This window comes from Panthera onca, chromosome A3 (genome assembly GCF_046562875.1).
Source record: "Panthera onca isolate mPanOnc1 chromosome A3, mPanOnc1 haplotype 2, whole genome shotgun sequence".
Taxonomy (NCBI): Eukaryota; Metazoa; Chordata; class Mammalia; order Carnivora; family Felidae; genus Panthera; species Panthera onca.
The window spans coordinates 21,637,790-21,665,391 of record NC_138341.1 but is presented as its reverse complement, the minus strand read 5'-3'; the positions used below and the strand labels follow the sequence as shown (position 1 = coordinate 21,665,391).

The following is a 27,602-nucleotide window of genomic DNA, read 5'->3' as shown; positions in this document are numbered from 1 at the left end:
GAGTAGGTGACACTTTGCTGGCAAACGACTGCCACCATCACCCTTAAGATGACACTTTTCCCAGCCCTCTCGCCAACCATGTCTCGTATGCAGCCGCTTCTCAGTGATGCACCTGGTCACAGCCACCCAATGACACCTTCCCTGGAAACCAGCAGTCACAGCTGTCATTTGAGCATCACAAACAACTCAGGAAAGAGTTCAACCAACTACCCTAACACATGTACCGCTACTGTCCTCTCCTGTCACACCCCCGGACAATCATTCCCACCCTGGCCATACGCTCTCAGGGCCATGTTGTCGCTCTGGACACACAGTCACACAAAATACCTCTACTGTCACAAGTGCCTCACGCACACGGCCACATCCACTAGTCACAGCCACACTAACAGTTCCGTCCTGTCTCGCACACAGGCTGGGCGCCGGCGGGCAGTGGCACCGGCAGCACCACCACAGTTAGGCACGCTTCTCCTGAACACCAGCATCACCAGCTGTCTCTCTAGAAGTCTGTCCCTGTCTCTCTCACGGAGACACGGGCACACGCGCGCACGCACACGCGCGCCGGGGCCGCGGGGAGGAAGCCCGGCGCGGGCTGCGGAGGGCGGCGGCCCTGCCCGCGGCCGCTGGCGCTGCGGACTCTGCCCGGGCCAGGGCGGCGGCCGGCCGGAGGGCGACGTGGAGCGGCCACGTGGAGCGGCCCGGGGGAGGGCCCGGCGGCGGCGAGCCGAGGCGCGGCCGGCGCACAGCCTCCAGCCGCCGCGAAGTCGGACCCCAGCCCTCGCCGCGCCGCCGCAGGTGGGTCCGCGCTGGGCGTCGGGCGGCCTCGCCCCGGGCCTGGCGGGCTGGGGGCCGCGGGGCCGCAGGGCTGCGGGGCGGGGGCGGCCTCCGGCCTCTGGGGGCCCAGGCTGCGGGCGCCGCCCCTCTGCGTCTCCGGGCGGGGGCGGCGAGGAGCGGCGGCTCCAGCCTCGGGGCACCTCCCGGGAGGAGGTTACCCCGGAGGGCGAGTAGAGGAAGGGGCTGGAGAGCGAATCCCGAGCTCTCTAGGCGTGGTGATGGGGTTTCACAGTTCCCCGGCCGCCTTTCCCCCCGTGTCTCCTTTGTCTCTCTGACATCGTGGGAGGGAGGTTGGGGGCTGGCAGGAGTTTCATCCTCATTTGACAGATGAAGAAAAGGGGGACTGGGGAGGGACCCCAGCTGGGGCCAGCTGGAAGTGTTAGGGTGGAGACCAGCTGTCAGGTGTGGGGGACCTTTTTGGCCGTAAAGCCACTCTCTCTTCTTTTGGGGGAGGGGAGTGTCCTGGGAGGCACAGGGGGCACCAGAGGGATAAGTTAAGGGTGAGGATTTGGTTCAAAAGAACTTTGGGACAGTTAGACTCAGCCAGAAATGGGATGGATGCCCTATGAGGTGCTAGACTCCCGCCCTGGAAAGTCAAGCGGGGGCTGAATGGCCATTGACAGGGATGCTGTGGAAGAAAGCTTTGCACTGGATGGGAAGCTACCCAAGATAAAAGGCCCCTGCCACTTCCTAGATTCTCTGGAAATACTCAAAGAGCATGCGCTCGCTGCCAGTCATGTAACGGACATTATCCCACTGCATCTTCCCCAGGCCCGTACAAGGCTGATACTGTTGTTCCGGGCGCAGAGAGATTCAGACACCCACCTAGGCCCCAGCGACAGGACGGAGGGGCCGGGTTTGATCAGAGGTCTGACCCCAAGGCTGGGCTCTCCTCCCGTGCTCGGAGGCAAAGGCTTGAAGAAATCTGAGGCCTGAGAGTCGCTGTGACTGGGAGTGTATGAATGGGAGTGTGTGTGAAGGATGTGAGTAACTATTACGTGACAACTGTTAACTATGAGTTGCAGTGGCTTTCGCGTCGTCATGAGAGTAAATTACGTTTATGAGCATCATAGTTATAGGAAATGATTAGGAACATTTTATTTGACAGGCAGTGGTTCAATAATGGCTTTATTTCTTCTGTTGCTTACAAAAGCTTCTGTAAATGCTGAGAAATGTCTTACGTGTGGACAAGTCACATTAGGCCAACCTCCTTACACATTACTTGAAGTGCTGTAGCTGACTTCCTTTAAGCAATATAGGTGGGTCATCTGTACTAAAAATGCCAGTTTGAAGCATAACTCCTGAGAATATTACTTGGATTGACATTAACAGTCCACATACAGTTACTCAAGTTTGTGACGTGAACTATCGTCAGAATGCTCAGGTTGTCAGGAGGGCCCAGGTTATTCCAGGTAGAAGGTAGAACAGCTTGGGCAAAAGCACTGTAAAGTGAAAGTGAGAGGTGTTTTGGGAGCCTCTCCTCTGTCTGCAGCAGAGCATTAGTGTCATAGAGCACCGGAAGATGAGTATAAAATGGTGACCTGATATCTATCTAATTGTAGAAGGCCTTGAAAATGCCAAGGTGAGGACTTTGGACTCTAATAGAAATAGGGTGCCACTGAAGATTTTGGAGTTCCAGCTAAGGAAGATTAATGTGATGTGGGTATGGAGGGTCCTTTAAATGGAGAAGATACCAGAGGCAAGGGCAAGAGAGAGGCTACTGCATTAATTTGTGCAAGAAGTACTTCGTTATGCACTTAACATTCACTGTAACCCTGTGAGTTGCATACTGTTATTATCTCCCTTGTGCAGGTAAGGTAACCGAAGTTCAGTGAGGACAGCCTGTGGTGGAGCTGGGATTTGAACCTAGGCCTGGTTGGTTCCAAAGCTCTGTTCTCTGTCTACTACACAGGCTGCATAGTTACATACTTGTGATGGATGCATATGACCGAGAGGAGGAGAGTACTGGTAATTCGTGTGGACAGGGTACATGCTTTTCAGGGCCCAGGACAAAAACAAAATTAAGAATTTCAAGATGGAGGGGTGCCTGGGTGGCTCAGTCCATTAAACGGCTGACTCTTGATTTTGGCTCAGGTCGTGATCTTGCAGTTCATGGGTTTGAGTCCTACACTGGGCTCTGCACTGACAGTTTCTCTCTCCCTCTCTCTCTGCCCCTCCCCCTGCTTGCACTCTCTAAATAAATAAATAAATAAATAAACATTAAAAAATATATTAAAGAAAAAGAATTTCAAAACAGTGACAGCAGAGTATTACACTAAGCACAGGGCCCCTCCGAGAGCTGGGCCCCTGTGTGACTGCCCAGGTCACACGCAGTTCAGATTACTCAGACAACTTTAACAAACCGCCTCGAAACTTAGTGGCTGAAAACAATAACTTTGACTTTGCTCACGAGCGTGCCGTCTGGGCAGGGGTATGGAGACAAGCACATTTCTGCTCCATTCAATGTGGGCTGGGGTACCTGGAAAGCTGGGGGTCGGAATCACCTGAAGGTTTGCTCTTTCTCCTGGATGGTCCTTGGGTTGGGGAGATGTGAGCGGGTGAAGGCCAGAACAGCCGAGGCTCCTCAGACATCTCGCTGTCTGTGGTTTCTCCAGTCTTCGGTGTGGTAGCTTCAGGGACGCCAGACTTCTTCCACGGCAGCTCAGGGCTTCAGACGCGCATATCTGCATGTAGGGAGAGAGAGAGGGAGAGAGAACCAGAACCAGGTACAAGCTATGTCACCTTTTAAGACCCACACTTGAAAGTCACGTAGCATCATTTCAGCTCTTCATTAGGAGTGAGTGGCTGAGTCCAGATCATATACAAGGAAAGGCAAATTAGACTCAATCCTTTGTGGGAAGAAGTGTCAAAGAATTTGTAGACATGTTTTTTCAAACCAGCACATTTGGCCTAACGAGTGTGTACATTAGTGGGACCGGAGGGTGCTTCTCCTTTATGCCTGAGTTGCTACCCCCAGAGAGTCCTCTTTTAAAAGGCAACTCGTAGTGGATGATAACACATTAAGCCTGGATAATAGGTTTGGACAGCTCTGAGGGATTTAAATTACTTCAGTGCCTCCTGTAGGCGTAGGTCCTGGCAGAAAACAGATGGGGGTGGGGGGGTGCGGTAGTGTGGGGTATACCCACACCATCTGAGGGTATCCAGGGAGGGGTGGGGATGTGTGAAGCCACTGCAGAGCAGTCCAAGAAAACTTCTGGAGGGGAAGAAGGCATTATTGTACAGCCAGGCATGGGATTTTACAAGATATGTAAAATCTTGTGTCATTTATTTATTTATTTATTATTAATTTTTTTTTTCACGTTTATTTATTTTTGAGACAGAAGGAGACAGAGCATGAATGGGGGAGGGTCAAAGGGAAGGAGACACAGAATCTGAAACGGGCTCCAGGCTCTGAGCTGTCAGCACAGAGCCCGACACGGGGCTCAAACTCACAGACTGCGAAATCATGACCTGAGCCAAAGTCGGCCGCTTAACCGACTGAGCCACCCAGGCGCCCCAAATCTTGTGTCATTTAACCCTTACCACACCCCACGAGAGGTCCGCCTCACGTGCCAAACGAGAACCCGAAACACAGAAGTCACACAGCTACTGTGTTCCAGAGCCAGGATTTGGATTCAGGCAGCCTGAGGTTAGGGCCCCTTCCCTTACACTTTGGGCTGTGCCACCTATGCCTTATAATTCTGTGTTTCTCTTTCTCTTAATCATTGCTTAACATCTGTATCTTTTCCTACTTATATATTTGCAAGCTTTAAAAAAAAAAAAGGAATAAGTACTTCTACTTCATACTCTCATCTCACTTATAAGAGTGCCTCACATATAGTAGGTGCTCAATAAATGTTGAAGAACTAAATACACTTTATCTTCATTCTACAAACTTAGTATTTATACTTGCCTTCCCTACAGATGCTCACCCTCCTCGCCTTTGTCATGAAAAGTCTTTGACATCTGGTGCTACCCATGCTGTCCTCTGTGGCATCTGGTCCCAGGATCTATACTTTCTGGCATTCTCCGTCTGGCCTCTTTCGGCCAGCTGGCCCTCTCAGCCATTATGTGACTCTCCTTCTGCCTTAGAGAACCCTCAGCTGAACCTTGCCATCACCACCCCCGAAACCCAGCAGCACTCTGGATACCAGACCCCTTCACCTATATCCTCCTTCAGCCATTGTTTCCTGGGTGCTCCGGTGCCCTGGGGGCAGGACCTTCCCTCTAACCCTCCTGGCTAAGGCACACATCCCTGCAGTTCTTGCATTTCCACTCAGTCTCCATGGACTTTCTGTTGAGATTTCTGTCTTGAACCCCCTGTTGCAGTAGGCAGCGGTGTTGAAACCCTACTTGCCTCCAGTCCTCACTTGTCCCACTGCACTTGACTTACCATGTCCTTCGTGATACAGAAGTTTAAACCCTTGATATATTCAAATCTGTCTATTTTTTCCTTTGAGACTTATGAGTTTGTGGTATTTACATTTTTTATGTTTACTTTTGAGAGAGAGAGCGCGCACGCGAAAGCTGGGGAGGGACAGAGAGAGGGGAACAGAGGATCTGAAGCTGGCTCTGTAGAGAGCCCTATGCGAGGTTCAAACTAACCTCGTGAGATCATGACCTGAGCTGAAGTTGGATGCTTAACCGACTGAGCCACCCAGGCGCCCCAGTATCTATCATTTTTTATTGCTCCGTTCTATAATGCGACTTGCTTAGCCATTGCCTAAATGTTAGACAATGTCAGGTTGTTTGTTTCTTTGACTAATATTTATAGCACAGTTATAGATATCTTTGTAGTTTCTTTTTCCATTTGAGTTCTTCCCTATGTAATCCTCAGGATGGTGTTATTGGGTCAGAGTTTCATGGCAATTAATACATATTTGCAGATTACCTCTCTAGAAACGTTTCAGGTTTGTAGTCCCTCAAGTGATATAGGTTAATCCTCACTGATTCAAATTATGTAATGGTTATAGGACTATTAAGATTTGCTATTTCCTTTTCCATCAGTTTTGCTACTAAGTTTTTCTAGGAAATTAGCTCTATCCTCTAAGAAGTTTTCAAATCTCTGCTGTTTCTGTAGTTATGTCCCCATTTTCATTTTATTTGTACCTTTTCTCTTTGTTCTTAATGCGAATTGTCAGAGGTTTGTCTATTGAATTAGTCCCTTTTTAAATTTATTTATTTATTTTTTATTTTTTATTTTAGAGAGGGGGAGCAGAGGGAGAGAGGGAGCCTCTTAAGCAGGCTCCATGCTCAGCATTCAGCCCAGATCAGGGCTCGATCCCACAACCCTAGGATCATGACCTGAGCCAAAACTAAGAGTCAGAAGCTCAACTAACTGAGCCACCCAGGTGCCCCTGTATTAGTCCTTTTAAAGAAACACCAGTGATGGGGCGCCTGGGTGGCTCAGTCAGTTGAGCTTCCAACCTGGGCTCAGGTCATGATCTCACTGTTCATGAGTTCGAGCCCTGCGTCGGGCTCAGCACTGACCACTCAGAGCCTGGAGCCTGCTTCGGATTCTGTGTCTCCCTCTCTTTCTCTGCCCCTCCCCCACTCATGCGCTGTCACCCTCTCTCAAAAATAAATAAATAAACATTAAAAACATTATTAAAAAATAGAAAAGAAACACCAGTATTTGGCTTTGCTGCTCTTTTCTATCGTGTTCCTAATTTCTGCCATCTCTTATTACTTTATTTCTTAGTTTATTCTGTTTTACTAGCTTGTTGAGTTGGAAGGTTTAACTCATTAACTTTTAGTCCTTTCTTCTAATATACACTTTGAAGTCAATCCATTTTCCCTCTGATACCACTTTGATTACCTATCTTGTTTTCATGCATATCCTCCCAGTATTATCCAATTCTAAGTATTTAACAGTTTCCATTATGATTTTCTTCTTTGATCCACATACAAGTATGACTTCTAAATTTCCATATACGTGAGATTTTTTACATAATTTTTGTTATTGCTTTCTAATGTAATTGTATGTTAGGCATATAATACAGGGTGAGACAGGTTCTTTTTTTTTTTCCTCTAACGTTTATTTTTAAGACAGAGAGAGACAGAGCATGAACAGGGGAGGGTCAGAGAGAGAGGGAGGCACAGAATCTGAAACAGGCTCTAGGCTCTGAGCTGTCAGCACAGAACCTGACCCGGGGCTTGAACTCACAGACCACGAGATCATGACCTGAGCCGAAGTCGGACGCTTAACCGACTGAGCCACCCAGGCGCCCCAGGCATATACTTTTTTAATGTTTATTTATTTTTGGAGAGAGAGAGACAGAGTGTGAGCAGGGGAGGGGCAGAGAGAGAGAGGGAGACACAGAACCCGAAGCAGTCTCCAGGCTCCGAGCTGTCAGCACAGAGCCCGATGTGGGGCTCGAATTCACAAGCTGTGAGATCATGACCTGAGCTGAAGTCAGCCGCCCAACTGACTGAGCCCCCCAGGCGCCCCCATTTAGCCCAGGCATATTAAATGTTTTATTTAACCTTCTACATTCTTACTAATGTTTAGTCTGCTTAATCTTTCAAATACTAAATGAGATATCTTAAATTCTCCACCATGATGGCAGATTTGACTTTTCTCCTTGTAGTTCTGCCTGTTTTTTTTTTTTAAAGGCTTTATTTTTTTAGCGCAGCAAAATTGAGAGGGAAGTGTAGAGATTTCCTATATACCTCCCCCCTTCAGCCCCTCATGCACAACCCCTTATTATCAACATTCCAGACCAGAGAGTCCAATTTTTATGACGGTTGAGCCTGCATTGACACATCATCACTCAAAGTCCATAGTTTACGTTAGGGTTCACTCCTGGTGGTGTACATTCTGTGGGTTTGGATAAATGTATAATGACATGTGTCTGTCATGATGGGATCATACAGAGTAGTTTCACTGCCCTAAAAATCTTCTGTGCTCCTCCTACTCATCCCTTCCACCCCAGCCCCTAGCAACCACTGATGTTCTGACTGTCTCCATAGTTTAGCCTTTTCCAGAATGTCAGATAGTCAGAGTCATTTAGCTCACAGCCTTTTCAGATCGGCTTCTTTCTCTTAGTAATATTCATTTAAGTTCCTCCAGGTCTTTTCATGGCTTGAGAGCTCATTTCTTTTTGGCATTAAATAATATTCCATTGTCTGGATAGACCACAGTTTATTTCTCCATCCTTCTACTGAAGGATATCTTCTTTGCTTTCAAGTTGTGGCAATTATGAATAAAACTGCTATAAACATCTGTGTGCAGGTTTTTGTGCGGACATAATTTTTCAGCTCCTTTCACTAAATGTGAAGGAGTGGAATTGCTAGATTGTGTGGTAAGAATATGGTTAGCTTTAAAAAAATTTTTTTTTAACATTTATTTATTTTTGAGACAGAGAGAGACAGAGCATGAACGGGGGAGGGGCAGAGAGAGAGGGAGACACAGACTCAGAAGCAGGCTCCAGGCTCTGAGCCATCAGCCCAGAGCCTGACGCGGGGCTCGAACTCACGGACCGCGAGATCGTGACCTGAGCCGAAGTCGGACGCTCAACCGACTGAGCCACCCAGGCGCCCCAGAATATGGTTAGCTTTATATGAAACTGCCCAAGTGTCTCCCAAAGTGGCTGTGCCATTTTGCATTCCCCCAGCCAGGAATGAGAGTTCCTGCTGCTTCACATCCTTGCCAGCATTTGGTGTTGCCAGTGTTCTGGATTTTGTCTGGATTTTGGCAATTCTAATAGGTGTGTAGTGTTATGCCAGTTTTTATTTTGGATGTTCTGAGGTTATGTTATTAGACACATACAAGTTCAGAATTATGTTATCCTCCTGTGGGATTCAAGTTTTATGAATTTTTTAATGACATTCTTTTATTTATAATCATGCGTTAAAGTCTAGTCAATAAAGCTATAGTAGCTTTCTTTTGTCTATTATTGCTTTTTTTTTTTTTTTTGAGAGAGAGAGAGTGCCGATGCGTGTGCAAGCAGGGGAGGGGCAGAGGGAGAGAGAATCCTAAGCAGGCTCCATACCCAGCACAGATCCCAGCACTGGGCTCAGTCTCAAGACCGTGAGATCGTGACCTGAGGTGAAATCAAGAGTTGGATGCTTGACTGAGCCACCCAGGCGCCCTTCTACTTGCCTTTCCTTTTTAAATTTTTTTTTAGTTTTTTTCTCTTGTAATGCCTTTCTTTGAATTGATTTTTTTTTAAATTCCATTCATTTTTTCCTCTGGTGGTTTGAGGTCATGCATTCCATTTCTATTTTTTTAGTGGTTATCCTTAAAACTTTTACATGTGTATTTAACAAAGTTGCTCAGTATGTCTTTCTCCCCAAACAACCGTCTGCACCTTACATCTTAATGTTGTCTGATATTGTCGCTCAGGCCACCTTTTCTGCCCCCTGTATTAACATAGTTGTCAATCTATGTTTGTTTATATTTTCCCAAATACTTTCTGATTTCTTTTCTGCTCACCATTTTCCCCTGCATTTCAAATCCTTTGGGGATCACTTTCCTTTTTCCTGAAACAGATCCCTTAGAATTTCCTTTACTGGAGGAATGTTGGTGGCATATTCTCTAATTTGTTGTTTATTGAAATTATTTTTATTTCACCTCATTCTTGAAAGATAATTTTGCTGAGACTGGAGTTCTAGAATGGCAATCTCCCCACCTCCGCTCCCCACCCCCACCCCCTTCCCCCTGCCTTTCTCAATGTATTAAGATACTACTGTAATCTGGCATCACTCTTGCTGTTGAGAAATCAGCTGTCAGTCTAATTATTCTTCCTTCTGGGGTATTTACCCTTTCTTTCTGACTGCTTTTTTTAAAAAAAGTTATTTATTTATTTTGAAAGAGAGTGCCTGTGGGGGAGGGGCAGAGAAAGAGAGAGACACAGAATCCGAAGCAGGCTCCAGGCTCAGAGCCTGACATGGGGCTCGAACTCATGAACCGTGAGATCATGACCCCAGCTGAAGTCAGACGCTTAACCGACTGAGCCACCCAGGCACCCCACCCATTGCATTTTAAAATCAACCTTTTCTTTGTATTTGTGTAAGTTATGTTTGTTTCTTCTTCAAATCTTCTTGGTCATTTTTATGTTCATATTCCTTCTGCATAGTTTCAAACTTCTCTTTGGTTTCTTGAAACATATTAAATATACCTTATATTCTCTGTATGATAATTCCAATGTCTTTAATTTTTGCAAGTCTGGGTTCACCCGTTATTGGTTAGCTGGCTCTCATTCACAGTGTCTTATTTCCTTGTACGTTTATGACTTTCTGGCTGTAAGGTCATGCTCACCGATACTCGGAATTTCTTTGAGCTGGGATTGGAGTTGTGTTTCGTGGACAAGATATATAATTTCCTCTGCTAGTCAACTGGAGGTACCATCAACCAGGTACCACTTAAAATATAAATGATCTGCTTTAGGTTTTTGAACCACAGAGATAGCATTAATTCAGGTCCTGAACCCACATTAGAGCAGGCTTGTTACAAATTCTGAGGGAAGACTTTATCCCTTCTACCCAGCACCAAGGTCAAGACTGGCAAGATTTGTGCTGCCCTTCTTTGTGACACATTTACTTTTCGTTCACCCTTAGACTGAGTCAGGCTGTTTGAATCCCAACTTTCCGTAGGGGATCTCCTATCAGTCTCCTCACGATGGGTGGGTCCAGACCTTATCTCTGGGCTCCTCTGTTGCACAAAGCACTCAGATTGATAGTGCAAATTCACCTGGATTTGGTTTGGCAGACACTTTTAAGGCAAAGCTGATTTCAAGCTCACTTCCCCCCAGGATGACCGTTTTCACTGTGCTTTTGCACTCAGAATTTCTTACTTTCTTGCCAACTCAATGCATTTGAAAAAATACTATTTTTATCCAACTTTGGAGTTACTTTCTTTGAACATTTACAATCATAGTCTCCGACATAGAGATCTGGATACTCTTCTAGACAACCCTTTCACTGAGGTGTATCCAGACCCCTGAGGGCCCGCAGTTGATATGGAGATCTCAGTCCCAACTACCTCCCTTGGATGGACCCAAGACGTGTCTTCTCTTTTGGGGACAACTGAAGCTCAAGCATCTGTGTTGCCAGCCAGTGTTCGTGTTTGGCCACTGGGGATTATGGACGCCAATAAACTATGTCGACTCATGATATTTGTAGGGGCCACGTATGCAGAGAAGACTAAAGACGGCTTCCGTGCCTCTCAGTTGCTTTACCTTCTTGTAGATGTCCATGTTTTGCTGCTTCTTCCTCAAGGCAGTTCTGCTTGCGCAACTGCAGCCAGGCTCCCATAAGTGTCTTCCCGTTGGCCAGATGCTCACCTGCTCTACCCCACATCTCTTAGGAAGTCGATGTCCAACCTTGCAGTGCTTCTGAACCTTGTTAGAATCATGGAGCGCTTTGAGAATCTCATGAAACGTTTCTCCAGGAAAATCCAGTGCTAGCCAGAATGGCATTTCAGAGGGTGCAGAGGGTTTCAGAGGGTTCCTGGTCCTCCGCCCAGGTGATTTGTCAAGCACCTGGCGATTGGTCTTCCTAGAAGTGGGACTAGGGTCTCAGGCCTCAGCTGTGGTGGGTGTGCGCTTCCTCAGAAATTCATATGATATGTACATGCACCTGGGAGTAATCAGAAAGCTCCATGTTCTGTGCTTTTGATCGATCCTTCCTCTGTTTGACTGTTTTCATATAACCGATTGTGTTGCCAGGGAGCTTACAGAAAGTAGGTCCAAAGGAAAGTTGTTTTTTTTTTTTTTCTTTCTTTATATTGGGATTTCCTAACTGCATTTAGTAAATAGTTCCTGGGGCCACTGTTGGTTTGACCCTGATTTGTTTCCGTCCCTATGTGAGTTTAGATCTGTTGCAAGGAGACTGAGCCTTTATTGATTTGTTCTTGGGTGAATTTTAATAAATACAAACTAACAGTCTTACTCTGTGCGAGTCTTCGTCTTTTTGTATCCCTATGCATTTCTGATTTGGCCTTTTTCTTAACCTCTCTGAGCTAGTTTCCATCTGCAAAATGAGTGACTGGACTGGATTAGATGTACTGAAATTGCACTTCTCCGAGCACCTCAGGGAGGCTGGTGGGGGGAGAGGGAGCTGGGTGTGGGGAGGGGCTCCTGCCCTAACTGCTGCTTCCACCACAGCAGGTCTGCTTTAGGCGCCTTCCACCTGGGGTCTGGAGTAAGATTCATTTTGAATGAATTCCACAGGGGATCTCTGATGTCTGTGCCTCTGCCCTGAGCAGGAGTCCTGTCACCTGGGTTGCAGGTGGGGGCAGGGAGAGAAGGTGCTCCTGTCTAGCCCACCGACCCTCCACCCCTTCCCCTTGACTCCCTACCTCTGTTCCTAGTTCAGTTCCAGGATGTTACCTTTGACAGTGAGAGTGTTAGTGCTGCTGCTGCCCTTGGGTCAGGCCGCTCCCAAGGACGGAACCGTGAGGTAAGGGGATTCAGAGGGCAGGGCCGTGGGCTGGGACGGGGACAGTCTCTGGGGAATCTGAGGGTGTGGTGGGCCCCTCTGGGAGGCAGGAGACGGGGCTTTGTGCTCCCTGATCTCTGTATCTGAGCCCCGCTCCCTGCCCGGGTACTGCAGCCTCTAAGCCAGTTAGAGCACCCCTCGCAGGGTGGGCATTCAGTACGCGTTTGCTGGGGTCAGTGTGTCTGGGATCCAGAAGCTCCGTTCCCACGGGGTGTGAAGCATGAGGTGGAAGCTGTGGGCCAAGCAAGGGGCTGCGGTCCTCTTAGCAAGACCTTATAGTGGGAATGCCGATGACATCAAGATCATTAGCAGACCATTTCTATTTTGCGCGAGCATCCTTTGTCAAGGTTTTGGGTATGAATGCTACACAGTAGATGTGCTGGGTGGGGTGGAGGGACAGATCCAGGAGCAGCAGCGAGACTGGCAGCGGTGACAAAGGCCACTACAGTGGCTCCTGCCAACAGTCTGGCTTCACAGGTCTGGACTGATTTGGGCAAACAGGTAGCCCTGTCCAGAACTGGGAGCAAACCGTGAGCTTTAAGGACTGAGAAAGAGACCCTGAGTAGGTTCAAACTCCAAAACCAACATAAATGCCCTCAGCTTGGAAAAAAGAATCCAGTCTGTGGATTTGTGGAGCAAATCGGGTCTGTGTAAAACTGGGCAGTGCCTCGGGGCTGAGCCAGAGACCTGCCCCTTGGGGCCTGGCACCAAAGTAGAAGGGTGACCACAATCCATGCGGTCTGGCCACCCGCTCGCTGTTTTCCTGGATCTCCAACTTGTATCTACTAGGTGTGGCCTCATCTGGCCTCTGTCTAACCAAATGCTTTATTTGGGTTTTCACTTAGCATCTAAGTTAGGAATCTGCAAAAAGAATGTCGGAGGGAGTAAGGTTCTGCTTCTGAGACCAGGAGGGCCCCCTCCCCACCAGGTTTTTGGGAATTTGAGAGAACAATGCCCTTCGGGTCTGGGGAGAGAACCCTACAAAGAGCTTGAGGGTGGAAGGCCGGTTGGCTGCATCCTGTGAGAGGCTCTTTGCAAGGCCGGCCCTTCTCTCCCTCCTCCAGGCTGGATCCTGACCTGCAGCAGCAGCCCTTGCCCAACCCCTTCCAGCCAGGCCAGGAGCAGCTCCGGTGAGTGGGCTGGTCTGGGGGGCAGGCCTGGGTCTGCAGACCAGCCTCTCTGGGGCTTACTTCCCGTGTTCCCACCAGGCTTCTGCAGAACTACCTACAGGGACTGGAGAAGATGGAAGAGGAGCCGGAACACATGAGCCGGGAGCAGGGTGAGGGCCTGGGCCGTGGGGCCGGCGGGTGGGGGGCTTAGGGCAGCAGAGTCAGGACTGACCCCAGGCCGTCGGGTGCCCCCTGCCTCCTCCATCTGTCCCTGGTGCCCCTTCTGATGTAGCTTCTTTCTCCCCCTTAGTTCTCCTCTACCTCTTTGCCCTCCACGACTATGACCAGAGTGGACAGCTGGATGGCCTGGAACTGCTGTCCATGTTGACCGCAGCTCTGGCCCCTGGAGCTGCTGATTTTCCTATTGCCAACCCGGTAAGCCCTGCCGGCTGGGGGGCCCCTTCTCCCCCACGAAGGAGACGCCGCTTCTTGGGACTTCGGGTTTTTTCATCATGACTCTTTTGGTGAATCGACCATAAAAGAAATGCTCAAAGCACTGCCTGGCAGGGATGTAGGAAGGTGTTGGGAGGGTCAGGGCTTCTGGGAACACCTCCGTTCACTGTAGACTCCACAGCAACTGTGTGCTTCCACAGGTGATCCTGGTAGTGGACAAGGTGCTCGAGACCCAGGACCTGAATGGGGATGGGCTCATGACCCCTGCAGAGCTCATCAACTTCCCAGGAGAGGCCCCAAGCCACACAGAGCCCAAAGAGCCTCTGGAGCCACAAGATGTTGGGAGGCAATCCCTGGTAGCTAAAAGCCCATCAAGACCAGAAACGCAGCAAGCCCTGGGTCCTAGAGGAGAAGATGGGGGACAGGTAGAGGCCAGAAGGGAGTCCTTGGAGCCTGTACAGGAGGCTGGGGGACAGGCAGAGGCTGAAAGAGAAGCCCCAGCCCCTGGAGCGGAGGCTATAGGACAGGCAGAGGCCAGGGATACTGGAAAGGAAGCAGAGGAGCTTCCAGGGGAAACACTGGAGTCGAAGGACACCCCAAATGACTTTGAAGTTCATGCTGTTCAACTGGAGAATGATGAGATATAAATCTTGAGGTCACAAGTTTGCCTCCCTAGAAGTCTCAGTACCAGAACATAAGCCCCGGAGAGTCGTGTGCGTGTGTGTGTGTGTGCGCACGTGCTGCGACGAGGACCGCCTCTTCGTCCACTTCCTGGCCCCAGTAGGGACAGGTCTTTCTGTGCAGCTCAGGGAGACCCTAAGTTGAGGGGCAGCTTTAGGGCCCAGACAGCCAATAAAAAACTGAATGAATTCATCCACTCAGGCCATCTACCTACAGGTCTAGCCTGCCTGATCTCAGGGACACAGGGGGTTGGGGACCGGGAGGGCCTCTCGGAGGGGCTTCGGCTTTCCCAGTGTTCCTGGACAGTGCCCGGCAAGCAGGCTGCAGCAGTAGGGCCCGGCCGGCTGCAGACAAGCCGGGGAAGAGAGCACAGACTCTCCCTGGGGCCCGAGTGCTCCCCTTCCCCCCTCCGCCCCCCCCCCGCCCCCCCCCACCGGGTGTTCAGATACCCAGAAGCCTCCTGCAGCTCCGAGCAGGTCTTCCCCACCACCCTGTATGTGCCCACCCCCAAATATTAAGAACTGCCATTTATTGAGAGCCTGGTCCGTACCAGCCATCATGCTGGACATTTTATATGTTGTCTGTACCCTCACAATAATTCTATGACCAGGCAGAATTAGCTCCATTTGACAGATGAGGAAACTGAGGAAGACGGCATTCAGTAATACACCCAAGGTGACACTGCTAGTTAAGTGGCCGATTTGGATTCACGTGTGTCAGACTGCAAAGCCCAGGCTCTGTATCACATTCTGTGGCCTCACACACCCTGCCCCAACTCCCCTATGAAGCTTATAAAAAATTGGCTAATTCCAATATGCCCTCAGGCCCCGTCTCCCTCCGGGACAGCAACTGTATCCTGGGGCACATTTGTGGCTGAAGCACAGCCTTAACTACAGGGCGGCTCTAAGGGTGGGGCTTGTTGGTTCTGGGACAGTCATGGGGGGGGGGGGGGGGCGGATATTTTTAGATTGTGAAGGCACCACCAAACCAGAGTAGGCTCCCTGCCCATTGGCCCATCAGCTTGGCTCAACCTTGTGGACAGTCCTGGAGCCTTAAGACTGGAGTCTTGTGACAGCCCAGGGGCCCAGAGGAGATTTTCAAATGGGCGTATTGTTTGGAAGGTTCCCTGGGGCACAAGGACAGAAGTGTCCCCCTGCCCTCAGCCAGGAAGCCTCAAGGTCTCTACCCACCCCCTGTGGCTCCTCCTCACCAGACCGGCTGGGCCACCACCAAGGGCACAGCTGGAGGCAAGTCCTGGGTACTTCCCTGCTGCTCTGGTGTAGGCAGCCCCTCCTCTGGGCCTCGGCAAGGAGGTTAATTTGGGGACTAGAGAAGAAGAGGGTGAAGGGCTGTAGTATCAAAGCCTCTGGAGTCCCCAGCCAGAGCAGTTCAGGAATCAAGGACAAACAGACTGGCAGAAGGAAGCTGGCTTTGGGGCAGATTTATTTCCTGTGTGGCTCAGCAGTGTGAGAGAGACACAGGACACAGGCGGAACCCTCCCTCGGTCTGCATCTGCCCAGGGAGCAGGGCAGCCCATGTGCCAGGCTGGATGGAGGGGAGAAGGCAACGGCGGCCGGTGATGCCAGCCTCCAAGGAGGGGGGTAGTGTAAGCCAGCAACTGCCATCATCGGGCATTCACACAATGCCATCAAAGCCCTGCAGGCCACACTTCTTGCCGGCCACCTGGCAGCCAAATCTCAAAGCCTCCTGCATACTCTTCCCTGGAGAGACAAATAGCTAGATGAGCTCAGTCTTCCGGGCAGAGGCAGGCCTCAGCCCTGGGCCTCGTGCCGGGGGGGTACTCACCCTGGGACAGGCTGAATATGACTGAGGCGTTGAAGGTGTCTCCGGCCCCCAGAGTATCCACCACCCGGGGTGGAGGAAAAGCATCCGAGTGAAGCAGCTGTCCGTCAGGGCCCAGGGCATCAGCGCCCTCCTCAGCCCAGGCGCAGACTAGCATAGCCCTGCAAGACCCTCCACTCAGCTGGGCTGTCAGCCCACCGGGCCCCCAGCCTCACCCCCCTCCCCAGGGCGGCCCCCAGTGTCCAGGCTCACTCACGCTCCGTACCTAAGGCCTCTTCCTGGCTTTCCCCTGCTCACCCTTTCCTCACACGACCATACAAGCCCCTCAGGGCCTCCACTGCTGACCGGAACCCCAAGTGCCTGGCCACATCTTTGCTGACAAACACCTGTGGGCAGTGGAAGAGAGGCTGACGGTTACCTCCACCCTAGTCCTGGCTCAGTCACTCACCACCAGCAGCCTGGCGTTGCCCCCATAGTGCAATGTCACTCCTCCAACGTGGCCACCTAAATCCCCAACGTAGTATCTCGCTGTCCCACTGGGTTGCGTTTTCATACTTGCTCTAGATATGCTAGAATACAGCCCTGTAAATTGTGACGCAAAAATCCCCGGTTTATTTGTTCTAGAGCAACGAAAGTCCCTGCACAATTGAAAACCCACAGCGAGCCTTGAGCGCCATCTGGCGGTGAGAGCTACCACTGCCACGTTACACCTCTGGCTCTCGCGGGCGTTTTTGTTTTGTTTTCTTAATGCAACTATGCCCTCTGGGTCGTTTCTTCACCTATAAAACAAAGGGGCAAGGGTTGTAGAGCTTCCTCAACACCAGCTACACATTAGAACTTCCAGAGAGAGTTTTGTTAAAAAATACTTCAGCTGAGCTCCACCCCCACCAATCAAATAAAAACCCAGGGTGTGGCTCAGGCACCCGTACCTTTGTGCCGCCCGAGTGGAGGTCCAACCAGCTCAGGCTATGATGCCAGGATTGTCACTCAGATTTCATTTCCATTCCAGAACTGCCCAAACTTACCCTATGCAAGTCCCCTCCCATCCTCCCTCACCCCTCAGTGGCCCCCACAGCCTGCCACCCACCCCAGAGTTGGAGGACACCTGGGAGAACAGTCCCATTCTTCCATTTGACAGAAGGAGAGACTGAGGAGGCCCAGGGAGGAGATGCTCCCACGCAGGGTGCTCCGAGGCTGGCTCTAGTAGCCCCCCCCCCCCTTGGCTACTCTCGTACCTATGCACCCACTGGGACGGAGAAATTTTGCTCCGTGGCCACTGCTGAGGCCTACACGGGAGCCCAAAGCTGGGGGCCTCTTTGCCCCCCACCTGCCAATGACACCAAGCCATTCCAGGTGTGGGAGGCAGAACAAGGGAATGCTTGGCTCCCTTTAAGAACCAAATTAGCAGGATGTGGCAAGGGGAAGCTGTGTGGGCCACTCACCACGTCTCCATAGCCAAACAGCTGGAACAGCTCCTCTCGGGGCTTCTCCACTTCCACGGACACTCGGATCTTTTGACCTGGAGGCTGCCTGGCATTGTGCTGTTCTATCCGCTGCAGCATCTGCACCTGTTCCGATGCATTCCGGCCCTGGGGCGGGGCGGGGCGGGGCAGCTCAGGACCAGCTGGGCAGTGCCCAGCTGATCTGGCTCATTCTTCCCTCCCTGCTGGAATTCCAGGTGAGGGGAGGCAGGGGGCGGGAACTCCATTCTAAGTTTCAAAATTCTAGAGCAGTCATGGACCTTGGAGACCTTATTAACCAGCCGCCCCCCCCCCCCCATTTCACAGAGGAGGAGACAAAAGAATAAAAGACTTTCTTAAGGACCTACAGTAAATTAAATCACAAGGCTAGGATTAGAACTTGGGACTTCTCAGAGTCTAGAGGAGGTGGGCAGTCTGTAACACAGAAAGCATGGGCCTTTGCCTAGAGCCGGCATCCTGCTTCTGGTGCCTACACCCTGCTGTGTGACCTTGAGTAAGTCACCCAATCTTTCTGGGCCTTAGTTTCCTACCTGAAAACACAAAGAAGAATGGAGAGGGGATGAGGGTAGTTGGATTCATTTATCTCTAAGGTACATCATGGTTCAAAAAAACTAAGAAGGCAAAATATGTGGAGGACCTGGCACGTTGAGCCCCTCAAAACACAGGTAGGGCAGGACTTGCCTCGATGTGGATCCACTTGAACCGGGTCAGATCAACCTTGTCAAAGTCCGCAGCAGACACATCTGGCAGGTTCCTAAGTCATAGGACAGAAACGACAGAAAAGGCATGATGGTGAGGTCAGCCAAGGCTGGGATCTCTAACTGGTTGCTGGGGCCCCTTTGCCTGGTGCTGCCTGCAGCATGGCCAGAAACTACATCTACAGCACAGGCTTCTACAGCACAGGCTTCTGAGGCTCAGCTCCAGGATAGGCTATTCCAGGCTAAACTCCTGACCACTCCTTGCCCCACTCAGTTCCATCCAGACAGGGGATTAGAAGCAGTTTGCTAGAATGCCCTTTGGGTGTTGGAGGCTGTGATATTTTCTAAGGGTAAACTGAACTGCAGCATGTGACAAGAGGCCAGCTGAGTGCCTTGGAGACCACATCTCCCAGGATACTCTAAGAGCACCAGGGACTACAATTCCCAGAATCCCCCGCCTTGCCAGCAGCACACAGCTCCCAGCATGCAATGCCCTGGTGATCTACAAAGACTATGGCTGCTCTGGGTCTGGTCCTGTTCACTTCTGGCGTCCCAGCCGCGACAGCACCACCGTTCTAAGTTCGGCGGCTCTGTGTTACAACTCCGAGGTCAAGGTTGGTGCTTGAGGATGAGTTTTTGTTTGGCTGACTTAGGTGTGGAGCCCTGGGAAGGGTCCGCCTTGACCAGTGAGCTACACCTAACCTATATTCCTCCCGCTCTGCAGCCGAATCCATCCAGTTAACTAGCTGAGTACCTGGGCCTTTCTGAGGCTGCTTCCCCATTTGGTAGATGGGTCCAAACCCACCAGCTTGTTGCAGTTGAAGGTAACGTGTGTGGATCTCCCTACACTGAGGCCAGAGGGCAACAAACGTTTCTCCTTGGAACTCCCCTCCTTCCCTTCTTGTGAATACCCATGTGGTGTCCTTGATCAAAGTTGCTACAGATTGTTACTTGATGGGCAGAACACTAGGATTGACCAAGGTCAAGGTCATTGCTAGCATATATGCCCACTCATTCATTGCGACACACTGAGCCCAGAGACCACTGGCCATAAAGCTTGTCCGAGGATAATTGCCCCCTCTTCCCCAGGTCCAGTAGTCATGCCGGGCAGTAGGGACAGCCTGAACCCCAGGGCTGCTGGATGTGGACCACCTCAGCCCTAACATAGTACCTGGCACATGCTAGATTCTTAGCTAAATGTCTGAGATTCTTCAGGAGGCAATCTAGGGGAGACAAGAAGGGTCTGGGCCCACAGGGCCTCTCCCTAGCAGCTTGGGACTTTAAAGGGATTCCCTCCCCTCAGTTAACATGGCATCAGATGGCCCTGATCTGCTGACCCAATGTTCCCCTTCCCTCTACTTCAGCAACAGCTGTGAATTGTGTGTGGCATTTGGCCTGGCTTCATTATGCAGGGAGCTTCGCGGTGGGCTCATCTCTTCTGAACACCCAAACCCAGCTCCTTGGTGCCATGCTGCAGGCTGGCAACCCTGGGGCTGACCCTGGAAATTCCAGTGAGTCCCCTTCAGGACTTCAGATGGTTTGAATCACACCTCCTGTCCCCCGCTCCTCAGAACAATTTCCCCACACCCATACCCAGGCTGCTGATTGGCCAATTACGGAGGAATTACATCACGAATTATGTTTTGCGCAGGCCTGCCCGCCCATCCTTGGTAGTGACCGAGGCCAAGTCACCAGGCAGAACAAAGCACATCTCTTCCCACCTCACTTCTCTCCTAATTGAAAACAATTCAGAAATCACTGAGCAGTTTGGCACGAGGACAATTTCTGGTATAGAGAGAGGCGGCAGAGAGCAGGCAGTTGGGATGCCTGTGGTGGCGAGGGAGGGAACTGATTGGTGGGCCGTGCCAGGGCGAGGCCGGGGGGGCCTTACGTGTCGTAGAGCACAATGGTGCGGGAGCCATTGCAGTTGTTGACGATGCAGCAAGAGCATGGGGTTTCCCCTCTGCCCTGCCAGGCCACCTGAGACACATCCACGCCCCGCTGCCTGAAGTCGGCCACCAGGAAGCTTGAGGTGGAGCCCGAGCCAAGGGAAGGGCAAGGAGACACAAATTAGAGCCTACGAGTGGCCTGGGCCTCCCCCAGTGTTGAGGAGGGATGCCGGAGCAGGGGTGCCTCTCTGAGAAGAAGGGTCCCGTTCCGGGAGTTCGGTGATGGCGGCGGCGGCAGCTGGCAAGGTGCGGACAGGCGTACAAACCTGTAGGCATGGAGGATGGTGCGGCTACCACTGGCCTCGTTGATGATGACTGTGGAGATGGGGACAGAGCCCGTGGTCTGAAAGACTGTGTAGCGTAGGTCCACAGAATAGCGGCGGAGGTCATCCAGGACAAAACTGCCGAGATGGAGTAACCCAGGGGAGGTGTAGTTCGACAGGGTTTGGGGACTGGAGGGAGGCGGCAGGGACTCCGGCTGCAAAGGGTTTGGGGACTGGAGGGAGGCGGCAGGGACTCCGGCTGCAAGCAGAGGGGGCTAGGAGGGAGCCGGGAATCACCATGCTGTCAGAGGCTATGCCAGGGGGCAGGAGAGGCAGGGGCACAGAGCCTGGAACTCAGTGACAGAAACACTAAGGGATGTTCTTTTAGGTCCTGGCTGAGGTAAACTCCAACCCGGATCCTGTCCTTCAGTCTGACTCAAGCCAGAAATGATGTGCTCAGTGAACCCAGATGGGGTAGATCTGGGGGCCTGGAGCACGTGCCCTGTTTGAACGAAGCAGGTGAGAGCACTGTGGTCTGTCTCATGCAAAGCCTTGGCAGACTGATAATTACCAAGGTGGTACTTCGCTCCCCAGCTGCCCTCTACACACTCATCCTCACGGTACTCTTCTCTCGGGAGTCCCTTGAGTGCTACTGGGATTCCACTCAGTCCGCGGCTGCCTCCGTGATGCCCAGCCAGGAAGTGGTGCTGCCTTGGTGAGGCCACCCACCACCCTCACCTCTCGTGGCAAGGTGAACCCCGCAGGCAGTGAGCTGGCTCCCAGTGCCTGATGCTCCTCGACGTGGGGCCTGGTCCAGGACTCTTCCCCAGAATCCCCTCTAATCAGAGTGAGTGGGAGGTGGACCCTGGGAGAGACTGCGCCACCCCCACGCTTCCTGGCCGCAGCGTCTCTGGAAAGTGTCCTGTGACCGCTGGTCCAGCCACCATCTTGGCCTTTCTCACGCTGGCTGGACAATACAGATTTGTATGTAGGCATCAAGCTGGGGCATCATTCCTCATCGTACACCTCAAAGATCCTTTAAATAGTAGGATCCTTCCAAAGCATGCAAACTACGGGGTGGTTTTCCAAATGATTTTTTGCACCCTCCGTGCCTAGCACGTGGTAGGTGCTCATTAAATGCTTGCTGAACAAAGGGGGAGAATTTGGAATGGCCTACCTAACGGCATTATTGTTCCAGAAAGGTGAGTCTACCCCCTAAGCCAGAGGAACAGGAAGGAAGACAGCCACTGAAGAAGGTTGACGAGTGACCAGCTATTGACACCAGGTCCCTCTGTGCCACCTCACAGGGCGGGCCCTTGCCCACTGATTTGTTTTGTGCCGGATCACCGAGGAAGAGAATCTGGCCACAGCTCAGGGGGCTGGGCTCTGGCAGCACCCCCATGAAACCAGGGTTCAAAGGGCTGTGCTTCACAGGCCAGCAACCTGGCAGCCTGCCCTGGCGCCCACAGTGGGCAAAGTGTGGGCCTCACCTCCTGATAAGCGTTTGCTGAGTTGGCGGGGCCGGGGGTCAAAGGGCTCTTGGGTCCCCACAGCAGCCAACATGGAGAAAGCGTACGGGCCACCTACGGGCTGCAGCCTCACAGCTGGGGAGCTGGCAGGCCTGGGCCTGGGCCCAGCTTTAGCACGTGGCTTCAGGGTGTCCTCAGCCGGCTGCTCTTGTTGCTTTAGTGAACCACGGGGACACAGCAGTGGCCCTGCCCCCTCAGCTGGGGAAGAAACCGTGGGCCTGAACCCTAGGACCATGGATGCTGGACATCCCCGAGGGAGGGTTGGGACAGCAGGTCCCTAGCTGCCTCCTGCCACAAGCATAGCCAGGATTAGGGACTTGAGAAGGGCAAAGTCACATCCATTGCAGTCTGTTGGAAGCAAGGAAGGAGAAGGTGGGAAGCTGAGCAGGCTCTGGGCAGTGGCCAGGGAAACAGGCTGTGGAAATAAAAGCTTTCACAGGAGAGCGTTAGCACCCGAGCAGCAAACAGCCACGCTTGGGAGGGTCTGGGATGCTGGTGCCCCACTCTTGCCCCTCCCACCCATTTCTGGTGGCCACAAACCGTTTCTCACAGCCTGCCCCCAGCCCCCCACCCCCACCCAGGGTTAAGACTTCCTTCTACAAGGCAGTCTGCCCGCTCCTTCCTCCACTCACTCGGCAACATGGCCCGGGGCCAGCGAGCCCATGAAGGCACAGGGGGCTCCAAGCAGGGAGAGGACGGTGCAGGAATTAGATGCGTTGCCTCCACGCTGCCATCTCTGGGACAAGCACCTGCAAAACACAGGGAGGGTCCCTGCAGCTCCAGCAGGCTGATGCCAGGATAAGCAAGACCTAACGCAGTCCTGGGGCAGGGCCCCGGGGCGTGTAAAAGCTGGGAGGCCTCCCTCAGAAAGCATCTTGATTTGTCCATTTTCACTCCTTCAGGTATCTCAGAGGAGGGCTCCACTAACTCAGGTGACCTCCTCCTCAGTTACAATGACCCACCTCTCCCCCAGGCAGAGGGACCTTCAGCCTCCACCTTGATTGCTGGATAACTCAAGAGCCTCTTCCCAAAGGTGTCAAATCCACTACCTACTCCTGTCCTTGGGGAGCCTGCTTCAGTAACAACTCAGGTCAAAATAAGTAAGACAGGGAGCAAACCTGTACGCTGTAACCAGTGTAGGAGTTATGTGGAGGGAAAGCTAACTTTTACAATGTCAAGGTTAAGGGGTACCCGGGTGGCTCAGTCGGTTAAACATCCGGTCCTTGGCTTCGGCTCAGGTCACAATCTCGTAGTTTCGTGGGTTCAAGCCCCATGTCGGGCTCTGCGCTGGCAGTGCTGAGCCTGCTTGGGATTCTCTCTCTCCCTTTCTCTCTGCCCCTCCCCCATTTGCACTGCCTCTCTCTCAAAATAAATAAACTTAGGAAAAAAAAAATTTTTTTAAGATTTAAAAACGCAATGTCAAAAGTTAAAAAGATTATTGGATGAAGACCAGTTTTTCTCCATTTTCCCCCCTTTTTTTTTTTGCAGTTTTATTGAAATATAATTGCCATATAACAGTCCATAAGTTTAAGGTATACGATGTGGTGATTTGATATACGCACGTATTGCAAAATGATTACCACAATAAGGTTTGTTAACACAACATCCCATCACATAATTACCTTTTTTTCCTCAGTTTTTCTCTATCTTTGCTGGAAACCTAACTCAAGGTGTGCTCCGAGGAAACTAACTGGAGATACACCTGAAGGACTGCATTGTTCTCAACAACAAAAATGATTACTTATGCATGTCAAAGCACTGGAACGATTTCTCATTGTGCTCCAATAATACTGGGAGGTAAACAGTGCAGGCTGTTATTTATATTCTTCCAGTTCCAAAAACAAGAATAACTGTGGCCTCTTACAGTAAGAAGAACCACTAATTAAGAAATAAATGAAACAGGGGTGCCTGGGTGGCTCAGTCGGTTAAGCGTCCGGCTTCAGCTCAGGTCACGATCTCGCGGTCCGTGAGTTCAAGCCCCGCGTCGGGCTCTCTGGGCTGATGGCTCAGAGCCTGGAGCCTGCTTCTGATTCTGTGTCTCCCTCTCTCTCAGCCCCCTCCCCCGTTCATGCTCTGTCTCTCTCTGTCTCAAAAATAAATAATCTTAAAAAAGAAAGAAAGGAATGAAACAATTTTTAGGCTAAGGTATTTTGGCACACAAGACTTAACCCTGTAGTTCTCTTCAGCCTTGGGAAAAGGTGTCCGTGATCTTATTAGAAAGGAAACTAATTGGGGTGCCTGGGTGGCTCAGTTGGTTGAGCATCCCACTCATGGTCTGTGGGTTCGAGCCCCACGTCAGGCTCTACGCCGACAGCTCAGAGCCTGGAGTCTCCTTCGGATTCTGTGTCTCCCTTCCTCTCTGTCCCTCTCCAGCTCATGCTCTGTCTCTCTCTCGCTCTCAAAAATAAACATTAAAAAAAAAAAAAGAAAAGATACTAATTTGTAAAAAGTCAAACATTACTCAAGCTATGAGCTTTAGAGAAATTTTCATGCAGATTAGAAAGGGGGAGCCTAGTGGGATTTGACTTGCTCAGATCACACCAATACTTCATGACAAAGCTGCTGTCAGAACCCAGGTTTCCTGCCTCCCTAAACCACTGCAATGCGCTCTATATTTCTGAATAGAAAGTAGTTAGGCCCCAGCTTGGATGAGGTTTCACAGAAAGGTTACACACTTTGGCTTTGTGGAGATCCTTCAAAGTCACACGAATACCCAACTTCCTGTGCAGAAATGCTCTGCTGAGCAAGAGGATGCTTTCTGGAAGGCTCTTCTTGGCCTGGACTCTGGGAGGCAGGGCCGTTCCTCAGGGGTCTGGCCAAGTTCCAGGTGGCAGCTCCTGAGTCCCAGCTGCCCATGGAGCACAGAGAGTCTGGGACAGATGGGGCTGAGGTGCCCACTTGGGAAGGCCTGGGTCCCCACTTGGGCTTGCCCATCTGGGAAGCACAACAGAGTCCAGAAGGTGGGCTGGGTGGGCTAGGCACATGACAGACAGAGGCCCTATGGGCAAGCGCTCTGCTCAGCAGAGGAGGAGAGCTATGGGTCTGGGGGAGAGGGGGGTACACCCTGGGAGCAGAGAGCATGGAGAACATGGGAAGGGTCTCTTTAGAGAGGCGCCTTCCTTTGCGCCCACCTTCAGAATGAGCTCGTCCTGGTGGGAGCCCCGAGGATCTCCTTATCCTAACCTCTCCCCCTAAGTAAGCTCAAAGGGAATGGGCCTGCAGCTCTTGTGAAAAGCAGGCACTCCGGTTCCTCCCCGGGCCCTCCGGTCCTGGGATCCACACTGTTCTCTTGAGAGGAGGCCTAACTCCTCACCGTGCACTGCATCCTGGGGCCAGCTTGACCTGGTAGGGGGCCTAGGTCTACAGAGCAGCATCCCCTTGTGCCCCTCCCCCACTGTCCCTGTGCCCCTGGCAAGGGCTCTAACCTCTGGCAAACAAAGCAGCCCAAAGCAAAGGGTCAACTCCGTGAGATGGGCAGAGGGAGCACAGGAGACAACCGAGGCCCGGAACACTAGATTCGTAGGCGTTGTAACTACTGCTCTGCCCACTCAGTAACTATGTGGTCTTACAATTCTTATTTAATTTCTCCACATATTTAGCTGCTTCATCATCTATAAAGAGAGGATCCGACTGACCCTTCCATACTGCCCACTGGCTGCTGTAAGGAAATTATGTGTAATGCATATGACGGGGCTGGGTGGACCCAAAGATTCTAGCCCACAGAAATGTCCTCTTGGGATTGCAGTGATTAACTGTGAGGTTCTTATCAAGAGTAAATATAAGAGCCAACCAGCGACTCTTCCACTTTTACCAGACAACCAAGAAAGACGCTGTGTTTTGTAAAAAGGACTTCTGGTAAACTCCTTTTGGAATTTAGCGCCAGGGAAACACGTTGGTGATGGCACGTGAACCAGCTCTATCCACCACCCACGGCATCTCCAAATACACCTCCAGTGCCAGCAAGGCCTTGAAGCTAGAGTGAAGCTCAAATACCACGGTTTTAAATGTTCCTACGGTTTTAAATGTTCCTGCGGTCTAACTGCATACTTATTGTAAGCTCCCTCAAGATTTAAGAAACAGATGAGATATACATGGTAGATAAATTAGAAGTAAATGCTGGTAAGAGGCAAGTGCAGCCGTCTTTTTGTTAAAAAGAGAGAAGCTGGTCGCGCACCTTACTAGCTCTGTGCCCTTGGTTAAATCTCTTCATCTACCTGCTTATGGGTAAAACGTGGATAATGATTCCTGGAACGGCAATTGGCGAACACAGTGCTATCCAAAGCCTGGGCTTTATTACTAACGGCCTCAATTCCTTCCCTAGGTCCTCCCGGGCGGAGGGGACGGGACACCAGCTCCCGAGGCTGGACTCTCACTGCGGGGCCCCTGGCCCCGCGGACCTGGGGTCTGAGCTGCCGGGCTCAAACGTGGGGCTGCAGCGGCCCCTGGGGTGTCCGGGGGGCCCGGGCGCCCCTACCTGCTGTCCGTGTCCTCCTCCGGGTACTTGTCCACTACATTGATGATGTCCAGCACCACTAGCCCCACGCACAGGATCTGCTTGTCTTCCATGAGGCCGCTCCCGGAGCTTTCTGCCCGCCTGGCTGACGGGGTTCCTCCCGGGCTCTGCGTTTTATTCCCGAGGATCGGGTCCCCGCTCCTGGGGCGGACTTGGCTCCTCCTCTGCGTCCTGAGCTCCTCCCCTCAGAGAGCCTTCTGCAGTCTCGAGGGAAAGGAGCAGGGCCCTTGCTCCCCACGCCCACCGAGCGGGCTTGGGAACGCAGACCCCCGAGGCCTTGGTTCCGGCCTTCCCTTAGCAGGTGTCGTGGCCCAGCAGATGGCAACCCTTCCCGCTTCTTGGCATTATTTCCTCACTTGTCAGGCAGACTCGAGGCTCATGCAAACCTCTCTAGATTGCAGCTAGGCAATCTCCTGAATGCAAAAAAAAGTGCAGTAGAAAGGCGCCCCTTGCCCCTCCCTCTCCTGCACCTGCGACTCCCACTCCAGACCCGAGACCGAGGTAGTGCCGGGCCTCGCAGCTGCGGCCTGGCCCCCTCAGCCCTAGCCTTTCCCGGCGCGTCGCCGCGGCTCCGCCCCGCCCCCGAGGTCCAGCCAATCCCAGCTCGAGGCCCCGCCTCCCCCGCCGGGCGGCTGGGGCGGCTAGGTGAGCGACGGCGGTCACGTGACGGGAGTCGGCTCCCAGAGCCCCCTGGCGGACGCCGGCGGAACGGGCGTTCCGGGGAGGAGCGCCGGGCACGGGCCGCCGGCGTGTGCACAGCAAGTGCGCGCAGAGCCACCGAGCCCGGAGGAGCGGCGACCAGGGTCCCGAACCTGGGGCTTCACCTCCCTCACCCCGTCCGTCCCTTGTG

The 27,602-nt window shown here is 51.9% G+C and overlaps 2 protein-coding genes and 1 long non-coding RNA gene across 11 annotated transcripts; 2 read left to right on the top strand and 1 right to left on the bottom strand.

The window, feature by feature from the left end:
* Positions 1 to 548: 548 nt before the first annotated feature.
* Positions 549 to 14,704, top strand: CGREF1 (cell growth regulator with EF-hand domain 1). Of its 2 annotated transcripts, none has more exons than XM_060650756.3 (6): positions 549 to 792; positions 12,146 to 12,234; positions 13,338 to 13,403; positions 13,482 to 13,552; positions 13,693 to 13,817; positions 14,036 to 14,704. In XM_060650756.3, exons 2-6 carry the CDS (start codon positions 12,158 to 12,160, stop codon positions 14,480 to 14,482), a joined length of 786 nt encoding a protein of 261 aa, XP_060506739.1. In that variant the 5' UTR covers positions 549 to 792; positions 12,146 to 12,157; the 3' UTR covers positions 14,483 to 14,704. The 2 variants fall into 2 exon arrangements, with proteins under 2 accessions (XP_060506739.1, XP_060506749.1); XM_060650766.2 differs by having other exon boundaries at positions 685 to 792; positions 12,151 to 12,234.
* KHK (ketohexokinase) lies at positions 2,767 to 27,324 on the bottom strand. 8 transcript variants are annotated; one of them, XM_081795191.1, is made up of 9 exons: positions 26,714 to 27,320; positions 22,872 to 22,988; positions 20,714 to 20,848; positions 20,390 to 20,524; positions 18,482 to 18,554; positions 17,762 to 17,908; positions 16,617 to 16,705; positions 16,323 to 16,480; positions 2,767 to 3,515 (listed from the first exon to the last, which is right to left on the bottom strand). In XM_081795191.1, exons 1-9 carry the CDS (start codon positions 26,803 to 26,805, stop codon positions 3,502 to 3,504), a joined length of 960 nt encoding a protein of 319 aa, XP_081651317.1. In that variant the 5' UTR covers positions 26,806 to 27,320; the 3' UTR covers positions 2,767 to 3,501. The 8 variants fall into 8 exon arrangements, with proteins under 8 accessions (XP_081651317.1, XP_060506782.1, XP_060506798.1 ...); XM_060650799.3 differs by lacking the exon at positions 2,767 to 3,515 and adding an exon at positions 15,943 to 16,237 and having other exon boundaries at positions 26,714 to 27,318; XM_060650815.3 differs by lacking the exons at positions 2,767 to 3,515; positions 20,390 to 20,524 and adding an exon at positions 15,943 to 16,237 and having other exon boundaries at positions 26,714 to 27,317.
* Positions 18,830 to 21,323, top strand: LOC144615965 (uncharacterized). Its single transcript, XR_013554800.2, has 3 exons — positions 18,830 to 19,322; positions 20,474 to 20,693; positions 21,099 to 21,323. It is a non-coding gene; the product is annotated as an uncharacterized LOC144615965 (long non-coding RNA).
* Positions 27,325 to 27,602: the final 278 nt, after the last annotated feature.

Bases quoted from the DNA above. Each gene is read 5' to 3' on its own strand.
- KHK (XM_060650799.3), bottom strand. From the start codon at position 26,805: ATGGAAGACAAGCAGATCCTGTGCGTGGGGCTAGTGGTGCTGGACATC. The intron at 17,909-18,481 runs GCAAGTCCTGCC...GCCCCGCCCCAG, and splicing joins TCAAGTGGATCCACATCGAG to GGCCGGAATGCATCGGAACA. The intron at 16,481-16,616 runs GTGAGCAGGGGA...AGGGTCTTGCAG, and splicing joins TATGGTCGTGTGAGGAAAGG to GGCTATGCTAGTCTGCGCCT.
- CGREF1 (XM_060650756.3), top strand. From the start codon at position 12,158: ATGTTACCTTTGACAGTGAGAGTGTTAGTGCTGCTGCTGCCCTTGGGT. The intron at 13,553-13,692 runs GTGAGGGCCTGG...TCTCCCCCTTAG, and splicing joins ACACATGAGCCGGGAGCAGG to TTCTCCTCTACCTCTTTGCC. The intron at 13,818-14,035 runs GTAAGCCCTGCC...GTGCTTCCACAG, and splicing joins ATTTTCCTATTGCCAACCCG to GTGATCCTGGTAGTGGACAA.